General features: G+C 43.7%; 1 protein-coding gene across 4 annotated transcripts in view; it reads right to left on the reverse strand.

Annotated features, from left to right (window-relative positions):
- Positions 1 to 16,926: 16,926 nt before the first annotated feature.
- Positions 16,927 to 27,157, reverse strand: part of PAG1 (phosphoprotein membrane anchor with glycosphingolipid microdomains 1) — a 162,052-nt gene continuing 151,821 nt past the window's right edge. For all 4 annotated transcript variants that reach the window (XM_043483089.1, XM_043483090.1, XM_043483091.1 and 1 more), the window contains one exon: positions 16,927 to 26,424. In XM_043483089.1, coding sequence (XP_043339024.1) covers positions 26,053 to 26,424 — 372 coding nt within the window. In that variant the 3' untranslated portion in view covers positions 16,927 to 26,052. The remainder of the gene's footprint in view (positions 26,425 to 27,157) is intronic.

Consider the following 27,157-nt stretch of genomic DNA (forward strand, 5'->3'; position numbering starts at 1 on the left):
TGGATTTTTTTTAAAGGTGTAAAGAGAAGACTGGGCTTCCCTGGTGGCTAATCCCCAACACAGAAGCTTCCCAGACCAAGACTGGATCAAGTAGGATATTAAAATGATGTACTTTATATGAGAAAACAGGTCTTTGGCGACCCAAAGGAAAATTATAGCATAGCAGGTCCAGTAATATCCCACTGTTCTGAATTCATTAAGGAAAAAGGGAAACGTCACACTGGTAAAATGTCTAGATCATGTCCACTTATTTTCACCCATTCCCAGGTGGCTCAGTGATAAAAGAATCCGCCTGCCAATGCAGGATACGCTGGTTCAATGCCTGGGTTGGAAAGATTCCCTGGAGCAGGAAATGGCAACCCGCTCCAGTATTCTTGCCTGGAAAATCCCATGGACGGAGGAGTCAGGCAGACTACAGTCCATAGTGTCGCACAGAGTCAGACATGACTGAGTATGCACACACTTAAAAAAAAAAAATTGCGAAATTCCTGCTACATACCAGGAACTTTCCTACGTGCTAGAAATAGAGTGTGGAGAGACAGGCCTTGCCCTTGTGTAGTTCACTTTCCAGTGGGAGACAGACAACTTATATATATGAAATTAATAACTTTTTCTTATTGGCAACAATGAGAATGTGAACAGAGAAACAGGATAGAGCATGACTGATAGAGGCCAGAATGAGGTGAGGACTCGATGAGGACCATCTAGGAAACTGATCTCTCGGAACTAGAGGTTCTGACCTCTCACCACATCAGAACTGGAGCTGATGGATGAGAAAGAGTCAGTCCTGTGAAGGTGGCAGGGGAACATTTTAGACACAAGAACAGCAAAAGCAAAGTTTTTGTTTACCTTTCTCTGTCTCTAGAAAACTGGGTGAAACAGTTATCCGTCCCGTTCTTGAAGGGGTGTCCTAGCATGGGAGAACCGCAATGCAACCCGCTTATGCCCGGAGGCTTTGGTGGGGGAGCTGGTTCTCCTGAGAACGCTGGCTGTATTTTCTCCCGAGGCGCACTCACAGCCACAACCTTGATGGAAGGTGGGGCTGGAGTTGGAGGCGCTAGACCTGAGCTGGGGTGCGCCTGGGCTTCTCCTAGGCTCCACGGCAGTCACCACCCTGACTACTGGGGGCAGGGATGGGGCCTGACTGGCTGGAGCAGGGGCCCTGAGGTAATAAGGTTTCTCCCGGGAAGGACGGAAGTCTCTTGTGAGCTTGGGGCTGTGCTTCTCTTCTCTTCACGTTGCCCTCTGTTAGCATGCCTTGGCTAGAGACTGGGTCAAGGTCTGAGGAACTGGAGTCACACTCCTAAGCTGGTTTCACTCCCTCCCAAGTACGCTCACAAAGTGCGCCAGCAATGGTGGGCTCAGCCTTGGAGCTGCCCTGCTCCCTCCTGATGTGGGCTAGGGAGAGCTGCCCCCACCCTGGTCAAGGGTGGGCCTGGACCGAGGTGGTTCCTTCTGTCTAAACATATGTTCTCCTGGGCACCTGTGGCCTCTGCCTCAGTGGGAGCCTCGCGGGAGCAAGAGGGGCTGGAGCAGGAGCCAGGGTGGGTGCGGGTGCCCTAGGGCGGGCCTGGCAAACTGGCCAGAGGATTAGCGCTTCTCCATCTGCTGCCTCTGTGCTGTGCCCTGGAGCAAGCGAGCCCGCGCTCTTGCTCTTCAAGAGTGGTCTAGGCTTCTCACAGCACTCCAGTAGCTCCCCTGGTTTTCAAACAGGTTAAGGGTGTGCTGGAGGAGTGATCTCATTGGGACTCACATTCGTAGTGGGAGATCCAGAAGAAAAGGGGAATGTCACAGGCTCAGGGAACCTTGCTGAGGAGTAAAGGGTTCAAGCTGTGTACTGGGCAACCCAGTACTGGGGTCCCACGTGGGGAAGATAAGCCCCTGTCTTATTGTTGTTCTTAAGACTCTTGAGAGTCCCTTGGACTGCAAGGAGATAGGACAAGTCCATCCTAAAGGAAATCACCCCTGAATATTCACTGGAAAGACTGATGCTGAAGCTGAAGCTCCAGTATGTTTGTCACCTGATGCGAAGAGCTGACTCTTTGGAAAAGACCCTAATGCTGGAAAAGATTGAGGGCAGGAGGAGAAGAGGGTGACAGAGGATGAGGTGGTTGGATGGCATCATCGACTCAATGGACAGGAGTCTGAGCAAACTCTGGGAGTTGATGGACAGGGAAGTCTGGCGTGGGGTCACAAAGAATCAGACACAGCTGAGTGACTAAACAACAATAACAAGGGGGCTTATCTTCCCCGTGTGAGACCCCAGTACTGGGATGCCTAATACACAGCTTGAGCCCCTTGCTTCTCAGCAAGGTTCCCGGAGCCTGTGACATCCTCCTTTTCTTTTGGATCTCCCACTAGGGACATGAGTCCCAGCAAGATCACTTCTCCCTCTGGACCGACTCCACATGGATCTTTCTTTACAGCCTTGTTATTAGGAGAAGCCAGCCTGCTAGTCTTCAAGTGTATTTTGTCAAGAGTTGTTGTGTATATGGTTGTGGTTTTGTTAAGTTCTGAGGGGAGGTGAGCTTACCATCCTCATGCTCCACCATCTTGGTCCTGCCTCACAAAACCTTTTAAGGCAGGTGATCCTCAGTAAGCCATCAGGGATAAAATGTAACCAGAATTTAAACAGACATAGAGGGGTTTTCATTTGTTTCCTCTGTGTGTGCATTTAAGAGAGAGGAAGAGAGAAAAAGAAAATTTAATGAGAATTCAATGATATGGAAGGACTGAAAACTAAGTGGCTGGCAGACGTTCCATATCTCTCTTCTCCCTTTTCCCTAGAAACCCTGTAAGCACCCCCCACACCACAAATGCTTAAATGAAATCTATTCTATTAAAAACTAGAGAGCGTATTTGTTTTTGTTATTGATGTTTAAACAGTTAAATGATATGGTTGAGTGCAGTGGCATGGGCTGAAGCCAACAGTGGTCATGAGAATAAAGGAAAGAATTTGTCAGACTTTGGGCCTCTGCAGGGCACGGAAAAAGAGGTCAAACTGACCTTATCCATCACTCATAGGCCAGGCTGCTCCAACAAACATCTGGAATTCATATGTAGCCACAAAGGCAGCATCTTTCTATCTCGTCTCCTGTCTTCACAGCTGTGTTGGGAAATGTGCATGTTTGCAATTTTGGAGAGGGTTTCTGAGGGTTAGATTGAAGGCAATTCCACAATCCTAGAACCTCACGTTTTCTGGTCTTTTTCTCACCTCCTTGGGGAAGAGCTGCTCTGATAGCCAGTATAAGGGACCTCGCTCTTCTCTCTGGTCATTTTAGCTCCTATCTGAGACTCCGCCCAGACATTTTGTTCATTAATTCACTCATTAATTTAAAAAAATTTATTGAGAGCCCACTATATACCAGGTATTGTTTTAAATGTTGGGGATTCAGACCAAATAAAACAGATAATAATATTTATCTTCATGGAGTTTAAATGTTAAACCATTTCTTCCACCTTGATTGATACTAATTCTCAGTGTCACACTGAAAAATTGATGCTTTTGAATTGTGGTGCTGGAGAAGACTCTTGAGAGTCCCTTAGACTGCAAGGAGATCAAATCAGTCAGTCCTAAAGGAAATTTTCCTCGAATATTCATTGTAAGGACTGATGCTGAAATTGAAGCTCCAATAATTTGGCCACTTGATGGTAAGAGCCGACTCATTAGAAAAGACCCTGATGCTGGGAAAGATCGAAGACAGAAGGAGAAGAGGGCAAGAGAGAAGGAGATGGTGGGATGGCATCACCAACTCAGTGGACATGAGTTTGAGCAAACTCCAGGAGATAGGGAAGGACAGGGAAGCCTGGTGTGCTGCAGCTCACAGGGGTTGCAAAGAATCAGACGGGACTTAGTGACTAAATAACAAGAACAGCACAGTGTCACTAGAGGGAGGAGAAAATAATCACATGTTATAGAGGCTGACACATGCCCTCATGGAGGAAAGGATTCTCTGGTGGCTTAGATGGTAAAGAATCCACCTGCAATGCAGGAGACCTGGCCTCTATCCCTGGGTTGGGAAGATCCCCTGGAGGCAGGCATGGCAACCCACTCCAATATTCTTGCCTGGAGAATTCCCATGGACAGACGAGCCTGGTGGATTGCAGTCCATGGGGCTGCAAAGAGTGGGACATGACTGAGCATCTAAGCAGGACACCACTGAGCATCTAAGCACAGCACTGTGGAATTACTGAACCTATCCTAGGGAATCAGCGAGGGTTTCCTGCAGGTGGTATCAGCCTTGGGCAGGATGATCATGGAAGGCAGGTAAAAATTTCCACTGTCTTCCTAGGGAGGACTAACATAAAACAATTAACAGGGGAAACACATATAAGTTTTATTTATATGGAGCCAGAAGAAAAGTGAAGACTCAAAGAAATGACTAGGCCTAAGTGTTACTATAGCAAGTTGAACAAAGGATAGCCATTTTTGCCATAGTATAGAAGTAACCAAAACATACGGGTGAGCTAAAGGAAGATAGATGTTTTAACAAAGTCTGCTTGTCCCATTTCTCTAGGCATCTACTCTCTGTCTCTGATGGCGAGAATGTTTCTTTCTCCTGGTAGTGAGAACACTATTCACACTGGAATTTAAGCTCCTATTTTTTGGAAGAAAAAGGAAGGTCAGGGTGCCTTCTTTGCATTTGCAGTTTTTCAAGTGTCTTTTTTTTTTTTTTTTTAATGTGGACCATTTAAAAAGTATTTTATAGAACTTGTTACAGTATTGCTTCTGTTTCATGTTTTGATTTCTTAGCTTCAAGACATATGGGATCTAAGCTCCTCAACCAGGGATCAAACCCACACCCCCTGCACTGGAACGCAAAGTCTTAACCATGGACCACCAGGGAAATCCCTTTCAAGTGTCCTTAACTCAAAATAATCAGCATGCCAAAGTGACACATTTTGGGGCAGCATGTTCTGAACCCCTTCAAGTAGGAATAGTTAGGTGAGAAAATGGGGCAGGTGTTCCTGGAAGAGGGACAGCAGCCTGGGGGACTAACCCCAGTGTGGCTCTGGTGTGGGGTAGGGAAGGAAGGATTGTATAACCTTAGGATTTGTAGGAAAAAAATAATCTAATTAAGTTTGAGACACACCCCATAGTGTGGAGAAAAGGAAATTAGTTTTTAATCCTGGTTTAAGGCATGACTAACTTTGGAACAAAGGCTAAGTCTTCCTAGAGAATTCCCGTACTTTTCCCAAGAAGAAGGTTTTGCTTAATTTATAAAATGGGGGTGTTGGGCTAGACCATCGCTGAAGTTTTCTCCATCCTGACTTCTCTGATTCTGTGAAAAGGAGATGAGGGTTGTTTGCACCTGATCTAGACTGTGGCTTAAAAGTAAATCAACACTTGACTGAAAAGACCATTGTGCATGTAACCAAAGAGCTCAGGCTGGGTGAGGTACCATCATTTCACCAAACTACAGAAGACTAGAGCAAATGCTTCAAGACAGGGAATGTGAATGACTCTGTGAATCCCTAGAGCTGAGAGACTCTGAAATTCTCTGGATGTTTTCAAAATAAATGTAACCGGTTTTAGTTTCAATTCCTTTAAAGCTCACAGGCAGAAAGAGTAAAGTGAGGAATGGATTCCCATTGTGTCCAAGGGGACTCTTGGTGGCAATCAAGGGGAGCGGCCTCTGTCTTGGGAGTATCTAGAGGACCCAGAGATTGGCTGAGGGGCTGAAGGACCATCAGGGAACAAGGGAGCGTGGAGACCTCGAGACCAACAAGGAGGATGTTGCAGAAATGTTTGGGACATTATGCACCCTTGTTATTTCCAGAGTATCTGACCTTAAATTGTCCCTCCCATCTTTGGGTTAGCAGCTGGAGATTCAAATCCCCAGTGGGGATGATTGGTCACTTACCCACTCCCTTAGCTGAAGAGGAAGAATCCATCCCCTCAGTTTGGCTTCCCAAGTAGCTCCCTATCCATTTGGGAAGAAAAAAGTCAAATTTTTAAGGTGTTACCCTTTGTGTGTCTGGGGGCTTCCCAGGAGGTGCTAGTGGTAAAGAACCTGCCTACCAATCCAGGAGACATTAGAGACACAGGTTTGATCCCTGGGTCGGGAAGATCCCCTGGAGAAAGAAATGACAACCCACTCCAGTATTCTTGCCTGGAAAATCCCATGGACAGAGGAGCCTGGCAGGCTACAGTCCATGGTACTGCAGAGTCAGACATGACCGAAGTGACTTAGCACACATTTTGTGTGTCTAAATGAGAGGCTGGAACCAGCATGCTGGCCAGCAGGAGAGGGGCTGGTGGATCAGGTTTGATGAGTTCATTTCTGTGGCAGTCCCCAGACTGGTTGCAGAGAAGCAGACAGAACAGAACCACTTTTTCTTCTCTCTGTACCATTAGAATGTTGGACATACTCACAGCCAGTGACTTTGCCATGGAAAGCAGCAGTAGCCACGCCTTCAGGAGGATAAGGTGCTTGGGCTCGTGTCTTATCCTTGTCGTGTGTGCTGCAGGGGCTGTTAAACCACCTCTGCCCCCAGTCTCAGGGAGGGAAGAAGTCAAGAGTAGCAATTGGGAAGGTCCATGGCCAGGGTGGGCTGGCCCTTCCCATCGAGGCTGAAGGCTGATGTGTTGCTACCCACCTCAGCACAATCACTGGGGTTGGGGGTGAATGAAGTGAGAGGTCATGGGAGGAACTGACATCACCCCCAATGACCAGACCTGATCCTAACCTTGACAACCAGAAGCTGGGAGGCTACAAGGAGCTATATGGGAGAGCAGGTGAGGAGAGAGACTGTGCTTGCACTTCTGGGTGGGACAGAGGATGTGGGGATGAGAGGAGGTCACAGGCACCCAAGAGCACCATTCAGAAAGAACCCAGGATTCCCTGGCTGTTCAGTGGTTAAGACTTCACCTTCCAATGCAGAGAGTATGGGTTCATTCCCAGGTCGGGGAGCTATGATCCCACATGCCTCTCGGCCAAAAAACCAAAACATAAAGCAGAAGAAAGAACCCAGCCCTGGAGACCTGCCCATGGGGGCCCTCACTCAGCCTGTGTGGAGTTGCGGGGTAGCACCTGGGGGCAAGAACTGAGGTCGGGGCCAGAGGTTGACTCCAGTGCAGGGTGCATGTCCCCTTTGGCCACCTCTGAAGGTCCCACTGATTCTCCCCCTCAAAGAGACACAATTCGGTTGTCTGCAGTGGCAGAGAGACTGAACAGCTAGGGTAGAGGTCTTTTACTTCTTTTATTTTCACCTTCCGTTCCTATGCTTTCACTCTCCCCAGACCCTGGAGTGGCCTGAAGTAGCCAATAGAGGTAAAGCAAGAGAAGTGAATTCAGGTGAGGAGAGGAAAAGACCAGACTCCCCACCTCCATCACTGCTGAGCCCTGCAGAGAGATACCATCAAGGCAGAGGGCTGCTGGCAAGTTTGAGAGGGAATTAGGTATGAGCTGTTATTCAGTTGGGAAATAGAGGTCTGAGTTATAGAGACTAGTACTTTAACTCAGGTTTTTGAGAAGAGTCATAAAGTGGGATCAAGAGAATATACATTAGTGGGATGAAAATGGTGTCATGTGGCAATTCCATTTCTATTCATTCATTCATTCATTCATTTAACAGATATCAATTGAATGCTTGCCAGAGGACTGCTGCATCTATAGAGCTGGTCTTTCTATATTTAGGGCTTCCCTGATGGCTCAGTCTGTAAAAAATCTGCCTGCAATCCAGGAAGACCTGGGTTCGATTCTTGGGTCAGGAAGATCCCCTGGAGAAGGGAATGGCAACCTACTCCAGTATTCTTGCCTGGAGAATGCCATGGACAGAGGAGCCTGGCAGGCAACAGTACATGGGGTCACAAAGAGTCTGACATGATGGAGTGACTAACACTTTCTGTAGTTAGCACTGAGAGGGCTCAAGCCTTCTACTGAATTTCTATAGCTGTGGATAAGATCCCCCTAGTGGCCCTTTGGAGAAGGAAATGGCAACCCACTCCAGTATTCTTGCCTAGAGACTCCTGTGGACAGAGTACCCTGGTGGGCTGCCGTCCATGGGGTTACACAGAGTCGGACACCACTGGAGCAACTTAGCATGCATGCATGCATTGGAGAAGGAAATGGCAACCCACTCCAGTATTCTCGCCTGGAGAATCCCAGGGACGGAGGAGTCTGGTGGGCTGCCGTCTATGGGGTCGCACAGAGTCGGACATGACCGAAGCGACTTAGCAGCAGCAGCAGCAGTGGCCCTTAGATCCATCTTCCATAACACATTGAAGTTTCCTTTCTTGTTATTACCAGCATTGTTTAATCTAAAACACACCCACATAAATCTGATGAGTGATCCTGGACTGAAGAGGGAATATTTTATTATTGTACTCTGGTAGTTTATTTTCCAAATATTCCGAAATGAGTCAAGTGCCCAGAAATGGAGAATCTGTAATCCTTCTGAATGCTGCCTGGTAGGTTCAGAAGTACCAACGCCACCCACCATTCTGCTTCTGCCTCAGATCCTAGGAGAAGGGGGCTGTTTCTCAGCTCTCTGTCGCTAAATTAGAAGTGAACCGCTTTCTGCAGCTGAATTAGACGTTTGTGCTGCAGCCAAAACACAGTGCGGATTAGACAACTAAAGATGTCTTTTCAAGGAAACAAAGAAATTAATTAAAGCCAGACAGGAAGCGTCTCCGGTGCAGCGTTTGGCATTGTACCCTCTCTCAGGCCTGCGGGAGCCAACAGCGAGGGTGCGATGTGGCAGGTGGTGGTTGGAAACCTTAGCCAGGCCTTGGGGTTAACGGAGAGCCCCTCATGGGACGGGCGGCTGCCACCACTGTGAATGCCGGAGAGCAGGCTGCTGGAGCGTGCCCCCGGCAAGGAGTCGGTGTGTGTGAGCGCACGCGTGTCAGTGTGAGTGCCTGTGTAGGACCTGGGCCGGGGAAGGGAATAGAGCCATTACAAAGTCTCGATGGGGATAAACGGGCACCTTTTCTTTCCAGGGTAAAGGGACAGACAGGTTTCTGAGGGAACAACAGCAAAATGACACGTTAGGAGGAAAAGAAGTCAGGCACGTTCATTAATGCTATTCGATATAGAGTAGGTCCCATATAGGGCTTCCCTATATATGAACCTTCAAGGTGCGAACTTTGAAAGATGCAAGTGTGGGTCTGTGCATCTGGTTCCAGCAGATGCTGTCTCCTGTTGCTGACGGTCCTTCAGCTCTGCCATCTCCCACCTCCTCTCCCTCCTCAGTAAATCTTCTTGCCTGTTCACTCTATGCTCGCCCCTGTATGCCACCTGTTGTGCTGTTCTACTGTCATTTTCAAGGTACTATACTGTAAGATTAAAATTCTGTTTATGTATAATTTGTGTGAAAAGTATTATAACCCATCACAGTGCAGAACTGTGTTATTTGGGCACTTAAGCTGACTTTGTTGGACTTAACAAACTAATTGGACTTAGGAACTCGCACGCTGAACAAAACTCATTTGTATGTGGAGGACTTACTGTAATTCACTGAGGTGAGTGTTGTCCCATTTTTAGAGATGAGCATGGTGAGGTAGACAGGGATCAGTTACCCTGACGATGCTTAAATGGTGAACAAGTGGCATTACTGGGACTTGAATTCTGGTCTTTGCCATCAAGGCAAGGTTGCAGACCCCGTTCCCCATGCTGCCTCTTCTATGACCCCTTCTTGCAATGTTTCCCAAGGGCTGGGTATGGTGGCGACTCACTGAACAGAACTCCAGAGGAAACCCACGTGGCCTCTTGAGGCCTCTGGGCCTCCATGGAGAAAAGAGGAAGATGAATTACTCGAGCTCAAATCTCTTCTGGGGCTTCCCTAGTGGCTCAGACAGTGAAGAATCCACCGGCAATGCAGGAGCTGTGGATTCAATCCCTGGGTTGGGAAGATCCTCTGGAGAAGGGAATAGCTAACCACTCCAGTATTCTTGCCTGGAGAATTCCATGGACAGAGGAGCCTGGTGGAGTGGAGTACTGCCCATGGGGTCACAAAGAGTTGGACTAAGTGACTAACGTTTTCACAAGATCCCTTCTAGCTCTAACATTCTATTTGTAAAGCCTGAAGGATTTTGGGGGTGGGGCAAGATAACCCAGACTCTAGACTAAGCCGATTGTGGTGGAAACCTTACCTTATTGTTGTGTCCCAGATATAAAGGATGGCATTTAGTTTCTCCAGAGAAACTTGGAGTCAGACACTAAGCCCCACTCTCTTCAACTGTAGTTCTACTGCTTTTAGAGGGAAACAGAGTGCCTGACACATTAAATACTCAGTGATTATAGGATGAATGAATGCAAGATTGAATGGAACCCAATGCTCAGTTGGCCCTGAGAGTGGGGGTAGGGATGGGGAGTGAAGGACCTGTGTGCAGAGGTGCATAGAGATGCATTTGGACAAAGTAGAACTTAAAATGATATTTACAACCAGAACCATGTGGTGAAGTCTATTTTTTTTTTTTTTAAAGCAAACAAAGATGGAGTTTCAGTGGGTTGGTTAAATGACTTTGATGTGGCTACTTTGTAGACGCAGTTAATCAGCTCTGCACAGGCTGTTTGGTAGAAAAAGAAGCCAAATGTTAAAGCCACTGCCTGATTATCTTTGCTGCAAAGAGATAGACCCTGAGTAGATAATCTTTTGTCTCCGGGAGCCCATTAATTAGTCTTGGAACACATCTTGGATGGTCTCCGGCTCTGCTGGGAGTGGAGAATGGAATTGCACAGCATGTTCAAATCAGGAGATAGGGAGGGGGAGCATTGGGAGGAAGAACGGGATGGGTGGGCACCTGTGGTGCAGCCGGGGTGCCTAAAATGTGGTTCTAATTTTTACCTGCAGTGACATCTGTCACCTCAGAAGTGCTTTATGGAAGTGATTTCAAGGGAAATTTGAAAGGTGGGGTCTGGATCCTGGAAGAACAAGAAGGAGAACTGTTGCAGGGGCAAAGGAGAAAGAGAGATGGATGGTCCAATAAGGAATGGTGTGCCCCCAAGGTTCCGCACTCCACAGAAACCTCCAGCCACCCTGGGACTTCCCACTAGATATGGGCACCAATTTGTTACATTTCAAAAGAGCATGACCTGACCGTAGCTGACACCGCGCAGCCTGGTCACAGAGTACAGCGTGTGTGGGCATCACTAAGGCGGGGAGAGAGGGCATTTGCCTTTGGAAGCAGTTAAGACGGAGCCCGGCATGCACACGGCTGCTGGATTTCAAGGCTCAGTGGGAAACCACTGGGGCCAAAGGATATGAATATGTAACATTTTCCTAAGGAAATAGTCAATCTGTTGGTTTTACCCTTCCCCGGGTAACAAGATATAGATGATGAGCAAGTGAAAGTCACGGGGGACAATGGAAGGTCATTGAATCCAACTAGTTCTGCAAAAGAATGAAGGGAGAAACACCACAGGATGGAAGCCCACGCAGGAAAAACACAGTAAGAGTAATTGTAATTGACAAGAATCTCTGAACTAAAACCATTTCATTTTCAAAGGCTTCCCAGTCATTAATGAGTAATGAGTAAGAGGAGAGAGTAGGGAATATGTTTGTGGGAAAATTATTTTTACCTCCATTTAAATATTGTCACGTAGAGTTTTATTCCCTGTGTGTTCTGCTTTCCCGCTAACTGCCGGCTGGCTCTCTGTTTCACTGAGCCTCTATTCAGTTACTACGGTAGGCTTCATTCTGGTTGACTGTAGATTCTTTCATCCAGCCCTGGTGGTGGGTAATTAATATATAACCTAACACTTATTCACTGGGGTTAATGTAAACTATTGATGGAAGAGAACTATGAGTTTTCAACAAATTCCTTCTTGAAGCCCTCACATGGAAGGACCCACAGATTCAGATCATATCCATTTAATCATGTTTCGGTGCAGACTCCATAGTTTTCCAATTTATTATGATCAGAGAGTTTACATCTCTGCCCTCTCTTCCCATGGCATCATATTACATAATGGCTTTCACCAGGAAGCTCAATGTAATTTTATTGATTAATTATGAAACCAATAGGTAGAAAGCTAATAAGTATATATTGTACTACTAGCTGTGGAAATGGAGATATGACTATTCAAAGCTCAAACTGAAGTCATTATGTAGCCCCCTTCAAACCTTCTGTCTCCATTTATAGCTCATTAACATTATCATCATCTATCTAGAAACCCAAGAGTTTTCATCTATGCCCCCAATCCCCTCGATCTTGTCAGTTACCAGATTCCTTCTGTTCTACTACCTGCTTATGTCTGCAATGAGCATCGTCGTTTTCCCTGTTCCCTCTGCTCTGTCCAAACCAGTCTCAGCGTCCTATAGGACAAGCTCCGAACTTCCCAACCTGGGATCGAACCTGGGTCTCCCACATTGCAGGCAGATTCTTTACTGTCACCTCCCCACATTCATCATCCACCCTTGCAGTATGTGTTTACTGAGCTCCTACTATGTGCATACACAGTAGTGGAGAAATGAGAATATGGCAATAAATAAAACCGATACTGTTGTCCTTACAAATGTTGCTTCTTACACTGATGCATATATTTAAACTTTTATAAAGAAGTTCTGTAAATTTATGGAGTCAAACATATCGGCCTTTAAAGATATTATTATTTGTGGTTTTGTGGACAGTTGACCCTTGAGCAACACAGGTTTGAACTGTGTGGATCCACTTACAGGCAGATTTTTCAGTAAATAGGTGCTACAGTATTATTTAATCCACAGTTGGTTGAATTGGGGATGTGGAACCAAGGGTATAGTGGACTGACACTTAATATATATACATACTCAAATTTTTGACTGTGTGTGGGTCAGCTCCGCTAACTTCCCACATTGTTCATGGGTCAACGGCTTCAGAAATCTTTTGCTTCAAAACTATAATAAAAATCTCACATAGACCAATAATGATTAAGAACTCAGGACAGCAGTCAAACTAAGTTTACATCCTATCTTTGTCAATAAAAGCTAGGCAATTTAGTCAACTCTTCTTTACTTCAGTTTGGTCATTTGTACAGCTAAAGATTATTTAAGGGTATTTAACTCATTGCAGCTGTTTTGGAAATCAACTAAAATTAAATGTATATAGAAAGGTGCTGACAAACTGCAAGTTTGTGTTATTATAGCTATCATTTTACCATGTTTTTTATGATTGCCTCTCTAATCCATTTGAAATTTATTTTCATTTATGGTGTAAATTGGGAGTCCCATTTTATGTCATTCTTCATATGGAAGACCAGTTATCCCCTAAATTTGTTTATGGTTTTCCATGGTTTCTCTTTGCTCTTCGACTCAGGATGATTCCTCATCTTCTCCACTGCCTGGGTTCTCGCTCCACCTGCATTTCAGACCTCCCTTTTTACCACTCTCTCCCTCTGTGTTACAGCCACGCTCGCCTCCTTTGTGGTCCTGGGACATCCCATCCTCCCTTCCTCCCCAGGGCCTTTACACTTGCTATTTTCTTTCCTTGGAATGTTTTTCTTCCCACATTTTCTATGGCTGCTCCCAGTCACCCAGGCCTTTCCTATCCACTGAAGATAAAACACAGCATCTCTTCCCGCTCCCCAACCCCTCACCCCCAAACCACTACTTACTCTCTATTTCATCACCATTTTACTTACTTTGTTCCATCTTATTTCATTTGTCACATTTATGATCTGGAATTTGTTTTGAAAATCATTTCTTCCCTTCCCTCCCTGGAAAGTACGTTTAATTGGAACAGCGATTCTTGCCTGTTTTATATACCGTGGTATCTGCAGAATCTGGATTAGTGCCTAGGAAATAGTATTGAAATAATTACCTTATCAGGAAGCCTCTCTTTCTCCGGACCAAACCAAACTTGCTTTTTAGAAGGCTAATCCTGGCGACACTATGGAAGTCGGTTTGTTGCATGTCTGGAACACTCTCTGTCTTATCCTTTCAGTCTTACCTTAATTGTAACTTGCTCACATAAAGAAGTATGAGGATTCAAATCAGATCAGACATTTATTTGGCACTTGCTGTGTGCAGGGAACTGTGGTATATGTCACAGGGAACACTTAAAAGCTAAACCGTGCCTCAGAGGGCAAGGGGGACAGCTGGGAAAGAGTCTCTCCACTCCAGAATGATCACATGTGAGTTGATATCAGGACATGCAGATGGAACAGATCCTGGAAACAGATGTGATTCCTGGTAAACAGTTGGTTCTGGAGCCCCCGAGGTCCAGCCTTGAGATTTTAAGAGTCATCTTAGATGAGAGCAAACACTGAGGATGGTGACTGTAAAGGGACAGTAGTGCTGTCATTAAAAAAAAAAAAAGAATTGAAAAGAATCCTAGTGCAGATCCACAGAGGTAGGAACGTAGACCGATGAATGATTTTTAACAATAACAGAGGAGGGTGGAGTGTGTCTGGCTCAACTTAACAAGAGTCTTGGAATTCTCACTCCCCCTCACAAATGCATGTCCTAGAATTGGCAGCTCATCCCTGGCAGAATTGCCAAGACTCCTCCATTCCCTAGGTGACTGATCATCTACCAAATTGCTGAGCTCCAGAAAGTCTGTTTCCCCAGGTAGCCTAAGTGAGAAACCTGATCCTGTGACCCAAAGATTCAGAGCGAACCTTTAACTGGGAGCTCAGTACACAGGATGGAGTGGGCCAAACAGCTCTGGGGAATGAGGAAATTCCCCTCACGAGGTCAGGAACGAAGCAGGGGTTTGAGACCAAGATGGTCAGGCTCTTCCTGCTTTTGCCATGAGGCTGTCATCATTGCTTTGCATCATGTGCAAGAAAGCAAAACCCCAGGGTGAGCTCAGACTCAGACATGGCGTGTGGGTTTGCAATGTCCATTCTGAGGGCCAAGGGTATGGTAAGGGTGGTGTGGGCTCAAGACTGAGAAGGCAGCAAACCCCTTAAACTGTCAATGTTCTAGGAGTAAGTGGGGAGAGTAACCTGCATAGGGAGGCCCTGGTTCCACAAAAATAAGCAGGTCAGTCCAGGGGAGTTTGGAACAGGGTGAGTGTTTATAATTGCACAGATGGGATGGGGTAGAGGAGGGAGATGGAAAAGGCGGGGCTAAGGTCAAAGGGGTCTTATAAGAGGCAATTTGTGGGTTTGGGGGTACCCTAGAGTCAGGGGCACACACACAAAGGAGACAGCATACCTAAGAGAACCCTCCCTTGATTCACCTTTTGGCCCCCAGGTCTGTCTTTGGAGATTAGGAGAGAGGCAGCTAGGGTCAGGTGCTGGCTAAAGCTATTTGCCTTGAGACTTCCTGCAGGGTAACACTCCCCTGCCCTCAAGCAGGTGGGCTTTCCTCATGGCCAGGGGCATTCTTTGCTCTCAGTTTGCATTTCTTCACAGGAATGCCTGGCCACGTGGGTAAATGCCATTAACATTTCCCCAGGCTTCTTGTGAAGAGGGTCTGTGAGCATTTACAGAGCATTTAGCATCTTCAAAGGGCTTCCCTGGTGGCTTACAGTAAAGAATCTGCCTGCAATGTGGGAGATCTAGGCTCGTTGCCTGGGTCCAGAAGATCCCCTGGAGGAGGAGATGGCAATCCACTCCAGTATTCTTGCCTGGAGAATTCCATGGACAGAGGAGCCTGGTGGGCTACAGTCCATAGGGTTGCAGAGAGCTGGACATGACTGAGCCACTGACACACACTAGCATCCCTTGGACAGCAAAGAGATCAAACCTTTCAAAGTCCTAAAGGAAATCGGTCCTGAATATTCATTGGAAGGACTGCTGCTGAAGCTGAAGCTCCAATACTTTGGCCATTTGATGCAAAGAGCTGACATACTGGAAAAGACCCTCATCCTGATGCTGGGAAAGATTGAAGGCAGGAGGAGAAGGGGATGACAGAGGATGAGATGGTTGGGTGGCATCATTGACTCAATGGACTTAAGTTTGAGCAGACTCTGGGAGATGGTGACGGACAGGGAACCTGGTGGACTGCAGTCCAAGGGGTCACCAACAGTCAGACACGACTTAGAGACGAAACAGCATCTTCATGTGCCGAGTTCAGTACCTTACATGGGGTGGTTGAGACAACCTTGTTTGTAGGTGTTTTTTTTTTTTTTTTATGTATAATTTTGTTTATTTATTTTTGGCTGTGCTGGGTCTTTGCTTCTGCACGCGAGCTTTTCTCTAGTTGTGGTGAGCAGGGGCGACTCTCTAGTTGTTGTGTGTGGGTTTCCCCTGTTGTGGAGTGCAGGCTCTACGGCCCTAGGGCACATGGGCTCAACTGCTGCGGTGTACGGGGGTTTAGCTCCTCAGTGGCAAGTGGGATCTTCCCAGATCAGGGATCGAATTCATTTCTCTTGCATTGGCAGGCATTTTCTTTACCACTGAGCCACCAGGGAAGCCCATTAATAGATTCTCTACTATGATTCCTCACTTCTTTTTTTTTTTTTTTTTTTAACTTTGACAGACTTTTATTAGAGAAATTTCCCCAAAAATGTTAATTTTTACCAAGAGTACCTTTTATCAACAGTGTTAGATTGTATTATCTGTGTTTTTTTTAATCTGTGTTTTTTAATTAATTTTTTATTGAAGGATAATTGCTTTATAGAATTTTGCTGTTTTCTGTCAAACCTCAACATGAATCAGCCATAGGTGTACATATAGCCCCTCCTTTTTGAAGCTCTCTCCCATCTCCCTCCCCATCCCACCCCTCTAGGTTGATACAGAGCCCCTGTTTTAGTTTCCTGAGCCAGACAGCAAATTCCCATTGGCTATCTATGATTCCTCATTTCTTAAGTGGAAACAGAGGCACAAAGTAGTCCCATGGCTTCCTCAAAGTCACCCTGGAGCTGGGACTCAAACTCAGGTTCTTTTCTGCAGTGGCAGCTCTAACCACTGAGCTCCACTGCCTGCTTCTCAGGCATGACCTTCTTCCTGCCAGGCGGTGAGCTGATTGTTAAAACTCCCAACCCTGGTGATGCCCTCAGCGCATATAAATTAGCCATCCTTGATCTTCCCAAATATCAAATGAACTTAAACAAGCTTTTATATAAAACTGATCTTTATTGCAATTAAAAAAGAACAAAGACAATTTGATAAGTGCCTTTAATTACAACGTACCTGCTATTTACATGTAATTATACTTCTATATACAGCTTGAATAAGATTCATTACATGTAAACTACAAGATATGACAAGTTAAACTCCAGCCTTTTGGGAACATTCAGAATAGAAATACTACGGGCAGAAACACACAGAAAACAAATACAATTTCAGTACCATTGCTGGATGATGATCGCTATCTGGCCACAGAAGAGAATTGTAAATATGCATCAAATTGAAACTTATTCTTAACATGACTAACAGTATTGCTATTATTTAAACTCTAAACATAACAATTGGATCATTAAAAACAACACAATTTCAATTTATATAGCACCTTTCTTCCAGAGTTCAAAGCATTTGTATTTATCTATATTATCTCAATTGTCCCCATAACGTCCCTATGAGGTAGGCAATGGTTGGTATCATTATCCCCATTTTGGAGAAACTGAGGCACAGAGTAATTAATCACTTGCTCAAGGTCACACAGTAAAATCAATGCTGAAACGGACCACAGAGCCACGAGCTTGGCTCAAAACCAATGCTTCTCTTTAAACTAAATTGGACCCTCTGAGAATTTAATTCAATACTTCAATTCATTTTTCCAAGAAATAAAAAATGTGCATTTTTTTCTCCCATAAAAATTGTTGAAATACTATAGGCAATAAGCAAACACTCTAGGGCAGATGTGAGACTGATGCCAAGATTCCCCGGAGAAGGGAAAGGCTACCCACTCCAGTATTCTGGCCTGGAGAATGACTTAGCACTCATGCTCTTTTAGAAAGTGTTTATGGAAGTTTCATATTGGTTTTGTTTTTTCATTACTAGGAGGTTGTTTCCCCAGTTTTACAAAAAGTTGGAATGCAACATATTTGAAAGGTTGTTCCTAGTAACCTACAAATTATGTCTTTACTAGCCATCTCATGCTAGCCACAGGCTTATTTCTGAGTTTACAAAGAAGAAAATACCTAAACAATAATTTATGTCTTTAACATCACCTTTCTCAGTCTTATACACATTTACAGTGTGCTCCTTAAGAGACTCAGAGTGGTAGGTAGTGCGTTGGAATTAGACAGTTTCCAGGGTCACATACACAGGGGCCGGAAGTCATGCCCACATCATTAGTTCAGACTTTACTTCTCATCCCTGCTCTGCCAGCCCCCCACTCCACCCCACCCCAAATCAAATATGTAGTTAGTACTCAGAAAAAAATAATTTAAAAAAAAGTGTCAAAATCTGAGGCATACAGGACTCTTTCAAACGTTTGTTGACTTGGATGTAAAATCCAACTTTCCCAACACATTCCACGAACTTCTCCCTCTGAGGCAAGCACTGCCAACGGGGCTGCCAAGCTTCCAGGACATCAACAGGCAGCCGTGGCGTGGCCCACAGGAATTCAGTTTCTCGTACGGCTCCAGGTAAAACAAGGGAAGCTTATATTTAAAAAGATGAATGCGAAAAAAGCAAGCAAGCTCGGGTCACGATCATCATGCCAGGTTCATTTATGGGTTTCACATTAAAAATACATAAAAACTTGTCAAAGGAATGTTCAAAGACAGACTAAAGCCTTTGGTTCTAGTCTCTTCGCCTAGGGAAAGGCACTGCTGTCTGTCAGGGAAGCCTTTACTACCTAAATGGGAGCTAAAATTACATTTCTTTTTTTCCTTAAGCGTAAAAAAGGAGAAGGAAAGAGTCTGTTTACACTCATGGTTTCCCACTTGCTGAGTGAAAAAACAAACAAAACAAAATTAAACCAGACATTACAACAAGCCGGTTCTGAAATGCAGGCTCCAGGGGCCAAAACTGGTCTCTCTCTTTTAGCCTTAATTATCCTGTGAAGGGTGCCTAATGGGTATAGCAGGTAGGCTTTCAACAATTAAATGTATAATGAAAATGAAGAGATACCTGTTCTGTTAATTTGGAAAATAATTACACTGGAATACATATTTTAGACCATGATTTTATTTCATTTACTTTGGTAATTCCAGATGAAGACTCCAATTTAACACAGTTTCTGGAATGATCTCTTTTAAGTCAAACACTACCTTAGCATGATGAGAGTGAAGTTTTAAAAAAAAATGAAAACTAAACCCGGCCTGGATCCTCAGATGTATAGAAACAGAGGCCCTCAGTCACTGAATCACCCATTGACTCCAAATGTTGGAGATTTCATCTATAAATGGCCAAGTTATTTTCAACATCTGGTAACTTCAGATGCTTGAACACCATCCTCATTTCCTTGAGACCTAGGAGAGCAGCTCAAACTCGTTACAGCAACGTAACTCATAAGCTCTGTTTCCCAGGGGTGGGGTGTAATAGCTACAGGATTTAAAAAAATGTTACACTCAATATACTTTAGAAATGATTCTTTCTTATAGGAAAGGGTTTTCCCCACCTCCCTCCTAAAACAATCAGTGTCCTTCTACTTTACGGGTAGCTACGGGTCTGCTGTTCCAGGATTTACCTTCAGGATCCGTACATTGTAGGGGCTGTGAACTTACCCGGTGAGGGCACAGTGCTCCTTTTTTTACATTTGTGAGTCTGAATCCTCAACAGAATGTTTTAAAAATTCTTTTTCATTGGCCCTTTAGTGCCAACCACATCTCACAAAAGACGTGGGCAAGAGTATACATGATTGGTGTACTGTGCTTATTAAACCATGTCTGACTCTTTGCAACCCCATGGACTGGAGTTGACCAGGTTCCTCTGTCCATGGAATTTTTCAGGCAAGAACATTGGGGTGGGTTGCCATGTCCTACTCAGGGGATCTTCTGGATCTGGGGGTCGAACCTGCATCTCTTGTGTCTCCTGCATTGGCAGCAGGTTCTTTACCACTGAGCCATCAGGGAAAAGGCTGAGAAGCAATGGTTTACATGGTTAGCAAAGTTCCTGACAAATAACACCTAGCATTTGCTGCCCCAAGTGGGCCTGAGGCTTATCCAGGCAGCCCCTGATGCTGTAAAATGGGAACTGGGCAGAGCTGGGGAATGGTTCCAAGCTGCCAGGCAGGTCTGCGATACTGAAGATTGTAACTGCTATTGGAAAAGAAGGCATGGAATATTCTGGGAGTAGCAGACACACAGGGGCCAAGATGGTGCCATGCAAAGTGACAGAAGGTTTTAAAATTCCAAATATTGAGAATAAAGAAGGCTGAGTGCCAAAGAATTGATGGTTTTGAACTGTGAAGCTGGAGAAGACTCTTGGGAGTCCCTTGGATTGCAACAAGATCAAACCAGTCAATCCTAAAGGAAATCAATCCTGAATATTCATTGGAAGGACTGATGCTGAAGCTTCAATACTTTGGCCACCTGATGCGAAGAGCTGACTTATTGGCAAAGACCCTGATGCTGGGAAAGATTCAGGGTAGGAGGAGAAGTGAACAACAGAGGATGAGATGGTTGGATGGCATCACTGACTCAATGGACATGAGTTTTAGCAAATTCTGGGAGACAGTGGAGGACAGAAGAGTCTGGGGTACTGCAGTTCATGGGGTCACAAAGAGTTAGACACGACGTAGCGACTCAACAATAACAATATTGAAAACAACTCTCCCACTCTTTTGTGAATTGGACAAATTTGACCATTACAAAGACCTTTTGAGACGAGTTACAATGATGCTGTCATGAATTATTTTTGAGTAGTTTTGAGTAAGAGGAGTACTTTGAAACTGATTGGGACCATCTAACAGACAATATGTTACTTTTTTTGGAAACCATTTTTATGAGGGAAAAAAATGCATGCACAGTGAAATGCAAATTCCTATTGTTTAGCGATATTTCAAACTTCCCCTGAAAACATGAGGCACGTTAATACAGCACAAAATTTTAAAGGTAACATTAAAACAATTTACTGTTGCCAATTTAACATATAGAAGTCTGAGGAATGAAAATTACCAACCTTTATAATGAGTTACAGGAAGTGATCTGAGATAGAGCACAATACATTTTTAAAAGTGAAAGTGAAAGTGTTAGTCCCTCAGTTGTGTCCAACTCTTTGCGACCACATAGACTGTAGCCCACCAGGCTCCTCTGTTCATGGGATTCTCCAGGCAAGAACACTGGAGTGAGTAGCCATGCCCTTCTCCAGGGGGTCTTCCCAACCCAGGGATCGAACCTGGGTCTCCTGCATTGTAGGCAGATTCTTTACCATCTGAGCCACATTTTTAAAAAATACTCACAATATGGAAGTGGTGAGCAAAGAAAAGTTGAATCTAACTGCATTAAGATAGATGATAACCAAAATAATGCTTTTAAAAAATCGTTTTTAAAGCAAAAAATGTATCTCTCATGTCATCTGTCATTAAGAAAAATCTGAACTACAATTTCCTAGTTAAATAAAAGAAGAACCTAGAAAAACAATGAAATACTTTATAAGTATTGGAGACTGCATGTAAATACAGCTTCAAAATGAGTAGTAGGGGTAAAAAACCATTTATGAATGTATGTTCTCTTCTAGACCATGATTTTATTTAATTTACTTTGGTAATTCCAGATGACGACTCTAACACAGTTTCTGGATTGATCTTTTAAAGTCAAACATATTCTAAGTGTGTAAAACTTGTCTAGTGATATTGTCAGAAATAATATATTTAAGAAAAGCTACAACACAGAGCAAGAAAATACTACTACAGGACAAAGAATTTAGACTTCACTGCAAATAAAGCCATATTTGATATTATAGACACATGTTCCTATTTTCACATTAGTCACTTATTAACACCAAACATTACACTTTAACTTTTCCCAGTTACACAGTACAATAAGCCTGTCAAGATTTCCAGGAAATAACCATCAGTACCTACTGTGCTTCCAGCAACCAAAGCTAAGCTGGTTGGTACCAGAAATCAACACTTTCAGAATGGCATCACTAGACCACATGGACTCAGAGCAACTATTACCAGGAGCATTTACTCATTTACAAAGTCCTAAATCAGTCTTGAACTGAGGCTCTGAGATTCTAGCCGTGATATGTCACCATCTCAGAGTAGCACGTGATCCTCCACCACTGCTGTTCCTTCTGTGCTAAAATCTCACTGTTTCTGGAGCCAGTGAAGTCAATACCTGCAGGTGATAATGGGCCCTGCTTTTGCCACCTGGTTGTGTGTTGGGGGGTCACTATCCTGGCTCACATGGCCCTTGCTGCCTTTGGCCAAATCTCTCCTCAAATACCTGTCTGAGAAGGACACCTACTTTCATTTCCTTCTGTCAGGTTGAATATTTAGGGAGCTGCATGAATAAAACTGTTTAAACACACCACTGTTTTTCAGCTAAGAGAATGATGGGCATAGTTTAAAATCAGAATTCGTTAACTAGAGAAATTCACTGAGGGCCAGTTAAAAAGGTTTTCCGCTAACTGTCAAATGAAAATGATTGGGGAAAAAAGAAAATGACTGGACAACTGTTTCTTCTGTTCTGCTTTTATGACAATAGTCATCACACTAGTAGGATAAACATTCAAAATACATGACAGGATGTATCCTAATTAATTAAGCACCAGAGTGACTTTATATATATACATGTGCATATATGTACGTGTGTGTACGTAGCCTGCCAGGCTCCTCTGTCCATGGCATTCTCCAGGAAAGAATACTGGAGAGGGTTGCCATTCCCTTCTCCAAGGGATCTTCCCAACCCAGGGATCAAACTTGGGTCTCCCTCATTGCAGGCATATTCTTTACAGTCTGAGCCACCAGGGAAGCCCTATATATATAGTTACTGGTAAAAGTAAGTAAATGCTCTAATTTGTAAAATTAAAATCAAATATGAGAGCTAGATCTAGTAACATGCTGAGGTTAAATTTCAGTTCTTTTTGCTAGCTACCTATTGTTAATCTAGCACTCAATTAGAATCAATGCTCAGATTTTAAGGGCAGATAAATCAGTAATTAGCCTTTTTCCTACAAAGGAGAGTGGCACCTTCAAAAGCTTTAATAATCCTAATGATATAATTTAGTGAAGGGCAGGAAAAAAAATATTTGTGCAAAGATATGTGCAAAAATTACTTCCTCCTAGAATTTAAAATCTTCTCAAACATTTCACATAAAACAGGTTACACTTCCCTGCTGGCAGACAATATCTGAGAATCAGTAAAAAATTCTTTGAAACTTTCAAAATACATGAATAAAAGCAAAGATCCTAGGCAAGATTATAATAACCTAGGTTATTCTGGTTCAATGCATACATAATATGGATGTCAAATTGAATTTTAAAGATACAGTAAACTCATTCTTTCTTGATAATTACCTTTCATACATTTAAACTATGTAGCTTTTAAGATGAAAACTTTTTTAAAGAAACCATAGGCTTTCAACCTAAAGATTCTAGCATGAAGTTTCAACAAATAAAACTTTTAAAAAGTGATGAAATTTATGAAATACTGTACTATAGGGTTAAAACAGTGATGCTACATCAATAAAAATACTTCAGTAAGGTACCTAATGGTCTAAAGAGCAGAGCCATCTCCCAAAGCTCACTCTGCTTCTCTCACCCCCTAGCCCTCAGGGATTGTGCTATTACTTACTCTTTCAGGATGTGTTCTGGAGGCCCTTACAGTTCCCTTTTAATACTTTACATCACAACTTATTCTTAGCACAGGTTCTCCAATCGAGAGAGAGATTTCACTGCACACTTTACGGCCATAAGGAATAGCCCTTATTTTGAAACTTCTGGGGGAATTCCGATAATGAAATTTCAAGATGATATGACTATTTATAAAGAGCTTCCCTATCTAGAAACAGCTTTACTCTTTAGAGAACATACCCATTTCCTTGGTCGTAAGTGAGACATCATGAACTACAACTTTTGAGCAATCAGGTGCTCATAAACGACGTGACTGCAGCATGCACAAGGCTGGGTGAGCAGTGTGATGTGGCTGTCAGCAGGTACCAAAGCAACCCCATGATACTGAGGTTGCTGGGTCAGACACATTCATAATAAGCAATGAGAATCACCGGGCAAACCAGTGCTTACAAAGGAGATGAATTCAGAGAGTATGGGCCTTGCACCTTTCTGATAAACTTCTCCCTGATCCAAGGTTATTCTCCCATGATCTTTTGATCAATGATGATTGTGCTTTTATGCACATAAAGTCTTCATGGGAGAGACCAGGCTGATTGGAAAATAACAAGCAAACCATTTACCCCAACTGAGCTACTTTACAATTGCAGAAACGTATTACAGAGCAGTCAAAAAATCAAGCCATGAATGCAAGGAATGGAAAAAAACATGCCCGGGAGCTGGTCCCTACAATTTTCAAGATGCTTCATCCTCCCAACTGCATTCTTTGTCCTAATGAGTGAAAACAGTAAGATTATTCAATCTGAAAAGTCGCAGATGTCACAGAGGTACAGAATAATTGCCTCTTTTTTTTTTTCTTTACAGTGTAGGAAAAGCTTCTTTTCTGTAGCCTACACTACATAATAGCACTTCAACCAGGTTCCTTTTAAAATGAAAAGTGAACAAGTTTCCCAATGTCGGCCTTATAAAATCTAAAGAGATGATTAAATTCAAACCAGGCTGAGCTCTCAATCTGACTTATTTCAGCCACTGATTTTTATAAAATGAAGGGGAAAAAAAAAAATCCCAACAGGCAATTTACATTTGCAAGCACCAGGCTACAGAATTCATCACCTATTTCTTTAAAAACATAGCTAAACCTTAATGGAATCATAATACTTTCATAAGGTTAATCGTCAGTCATCCCTAGTCATATCTTATTCCTCTTTCCATTTTTACCATTTCAAATATTTCACTATTGCCTACCACAAACCATTGAAAATGATCATTTATGTTTATTCCACTTATTTCTCCAGTGAGTCAGCTGATTTTTGACCAAGAGCTCCAAGTACCATTTGAAAAGTCACGTCTTTAAAAACCTTCCATGTTTTAAACACTTGGTTAGAAAAAAGATAACAACTACTGGTACAAGCTTATGTGCTTTATGGTGTCTTTTCAAAATGAGAATATAAATCATTGTACATCAAATCAAAATAGTTAATATATATTTTATCTGGCACTTTCTAGAAATTAGGCATTAAACATAAAATACCTTATAAATTTATATAACAAAAATAAATGTTTATATTTTAATCTCAGATAGATTACCTTAGGGGAGCAGTTCATGTATGAACTCCTGCACCGTCAGTGTGGCAGCAGAGATCATCAGAAATACACATTCAAGTCCACAGCCCTTGGGAAGAGATAGATGCAGGGGCTGCCACCCAAACACGTGGTCTGTGTCCCAACGTGGAGATTAAGGCTCTCTGTTTTGGAAGAATGAGCTGGACTAAAACAAGTATAGAAGTACCATGATATTCTTTGAAAATACTGAAAAGACTCTGAAGAGTTTCAAACACTGGGGGGAAAAAAAAACATGTTGACTATAAAAATAAAATAAAGCATCTAACAATGACTTCAAGTACTTTGGAAGAGGCTGCTGACATGGAGTGACAAATCAGAAGGAATGAAGAGCTAGGAAACCCAAGGGGGGTCCCCACTGGTTGGGGCTCGGGTTTCCAGGTGCAGCTCTTTGAAGGGGCTGGGGAGCGGACCGGAAATAGCAACCACAATTTCTCAGCAACGGAAAACACCCACTTGAAGGCAAAGGCCCAGCCTGGTGGGAGAAAATCCTTGGAACGAGCCATTAAAAATTGGAAGATGTCAAAGAGAAAAATGCCATTCATCTTACTATCAGTAGCAGGCAGCGAAGAGGAGAGAGGGAGAGAAACCCAGCTCCTGTGAATGGCAGTGTTGCAGGCAGGTGAGCTGTGGTTTTTGAATGTCATTCTTTCTCACCGAGTGGCTTTCTTCATGAAGAGGGTGAGACGGCTGACAGCCGGGATCCTTCTAGAGGGTGTGGGTACTTGACGCAGGCGTGCCTGGGTCTGCCAGGGCTCTGGCAGCAGGGGGCCTCCCTCATTTCTCCCCAAACTGAGAAGCAGTCCTGGCATCTCCGATCGGCTTCCCTTTCCTAAAGCAGCATATGAAGCGTGGCTGACGTCGCTTCTTGTCTTCTGCAGCAGCCCTGGCTTTGCCGGCTGGTCCTAGGCTAGCTGGGTCCTTTCCAGGCTGCTAGAGCCTGGTGATGTCTCGGCATTGCTGCTGCAAGTCCCCGATGCTCTCGTAATCATTCTCCTTTGGGCAAAGGCCATGGTGACTGTTGGTCTCTGAGGCAGCCTTCTCTTCCTCTCTGTTTAGAGTCTGTATTGCTTCGTAATCTGGCTCAGGCTCCTCGCTGGGCCTGCCTGCTGCTGGAAGTGTGCTGACACTATTCGGCATCTTTTCAAAGTCTTTAACGGTGGCATAGAGATCGTTACAGGAAGAGGGGGACCTCGGAGCAGCTCCTTGCATGGAGGTGTAGGAGGCCTCGGGTACTTTAAGTGACTGTCCTGATTTGTTCCCTGGCTGTCCTTTTTTATGCACTGATGAATACATGGCCGAGATCTAGAAAACAAAGGGGAAAGTGAATAAACAAGCTTCAAGCTTGATTCCTCCCTCCCCCTTTTAGTGACAAGCTAGATTCTTGGGACTATGGGGCTGTGTGTCCCTTTAAAAATTTTTTTCTGATTCCCAAACTTTACAGAGATATTATTCACATACAATACATGTAAGTTTAAGGTGTGCAGCATGATGATTTGATACATATATTGTGAAATGACTATCACAATAAAGTTAGTTAACAACTTCTTTACTGTAATTACCATATTTTTGGTGTGTGGTGATAACATTTAAGCTCTATTCTCTTACGAGTATATACACAGTATTGTTAGTTCTAGCCACCATGCCGTGTTATATTTCCAGAGCTTACTATAGATGGAAGTTTGACCCTTTGACCAACATCTCCCTATTTCCCCCAGACCCCAGCATGAGGCAACCACCATTCTACTCTATTTCTGCTTGGCTTTTCTAGATTTCATATCTATGTGAGAATACACAGTATTTGTCTTTCTCTATCTGACTCATTTCACTTACCACAATGCCCTCAAGATCCATCTGTGCTGTTGCAAATGGCAAGATTTTCTTCTTTTTTATGGATGAATAATATTCCATTATGTATACAAGCGTGTGTGTGTGTGTGTGTGTGTAATTACATTTTCTTTATCCATTCATCTGTTGATAGACAGGTTGTTTTCATGACTTAGCTATTGTGAATAATGCTGCAATAAACAGGGAAGTA

Source organism: Cervus canadensis, chromosome 12 (assembly GCF_019320065.1).
Source record: "Cervus canadensis isolate Bull #8, Minnesota chromosome 12, ASM1932006v1, whole genome shotgun sequence".
NCBI lineage: Eukaryota > Metazoa > Chordata > Mammalia > Artiodactyla > Cervidae > Cervus > Cervus canadensis.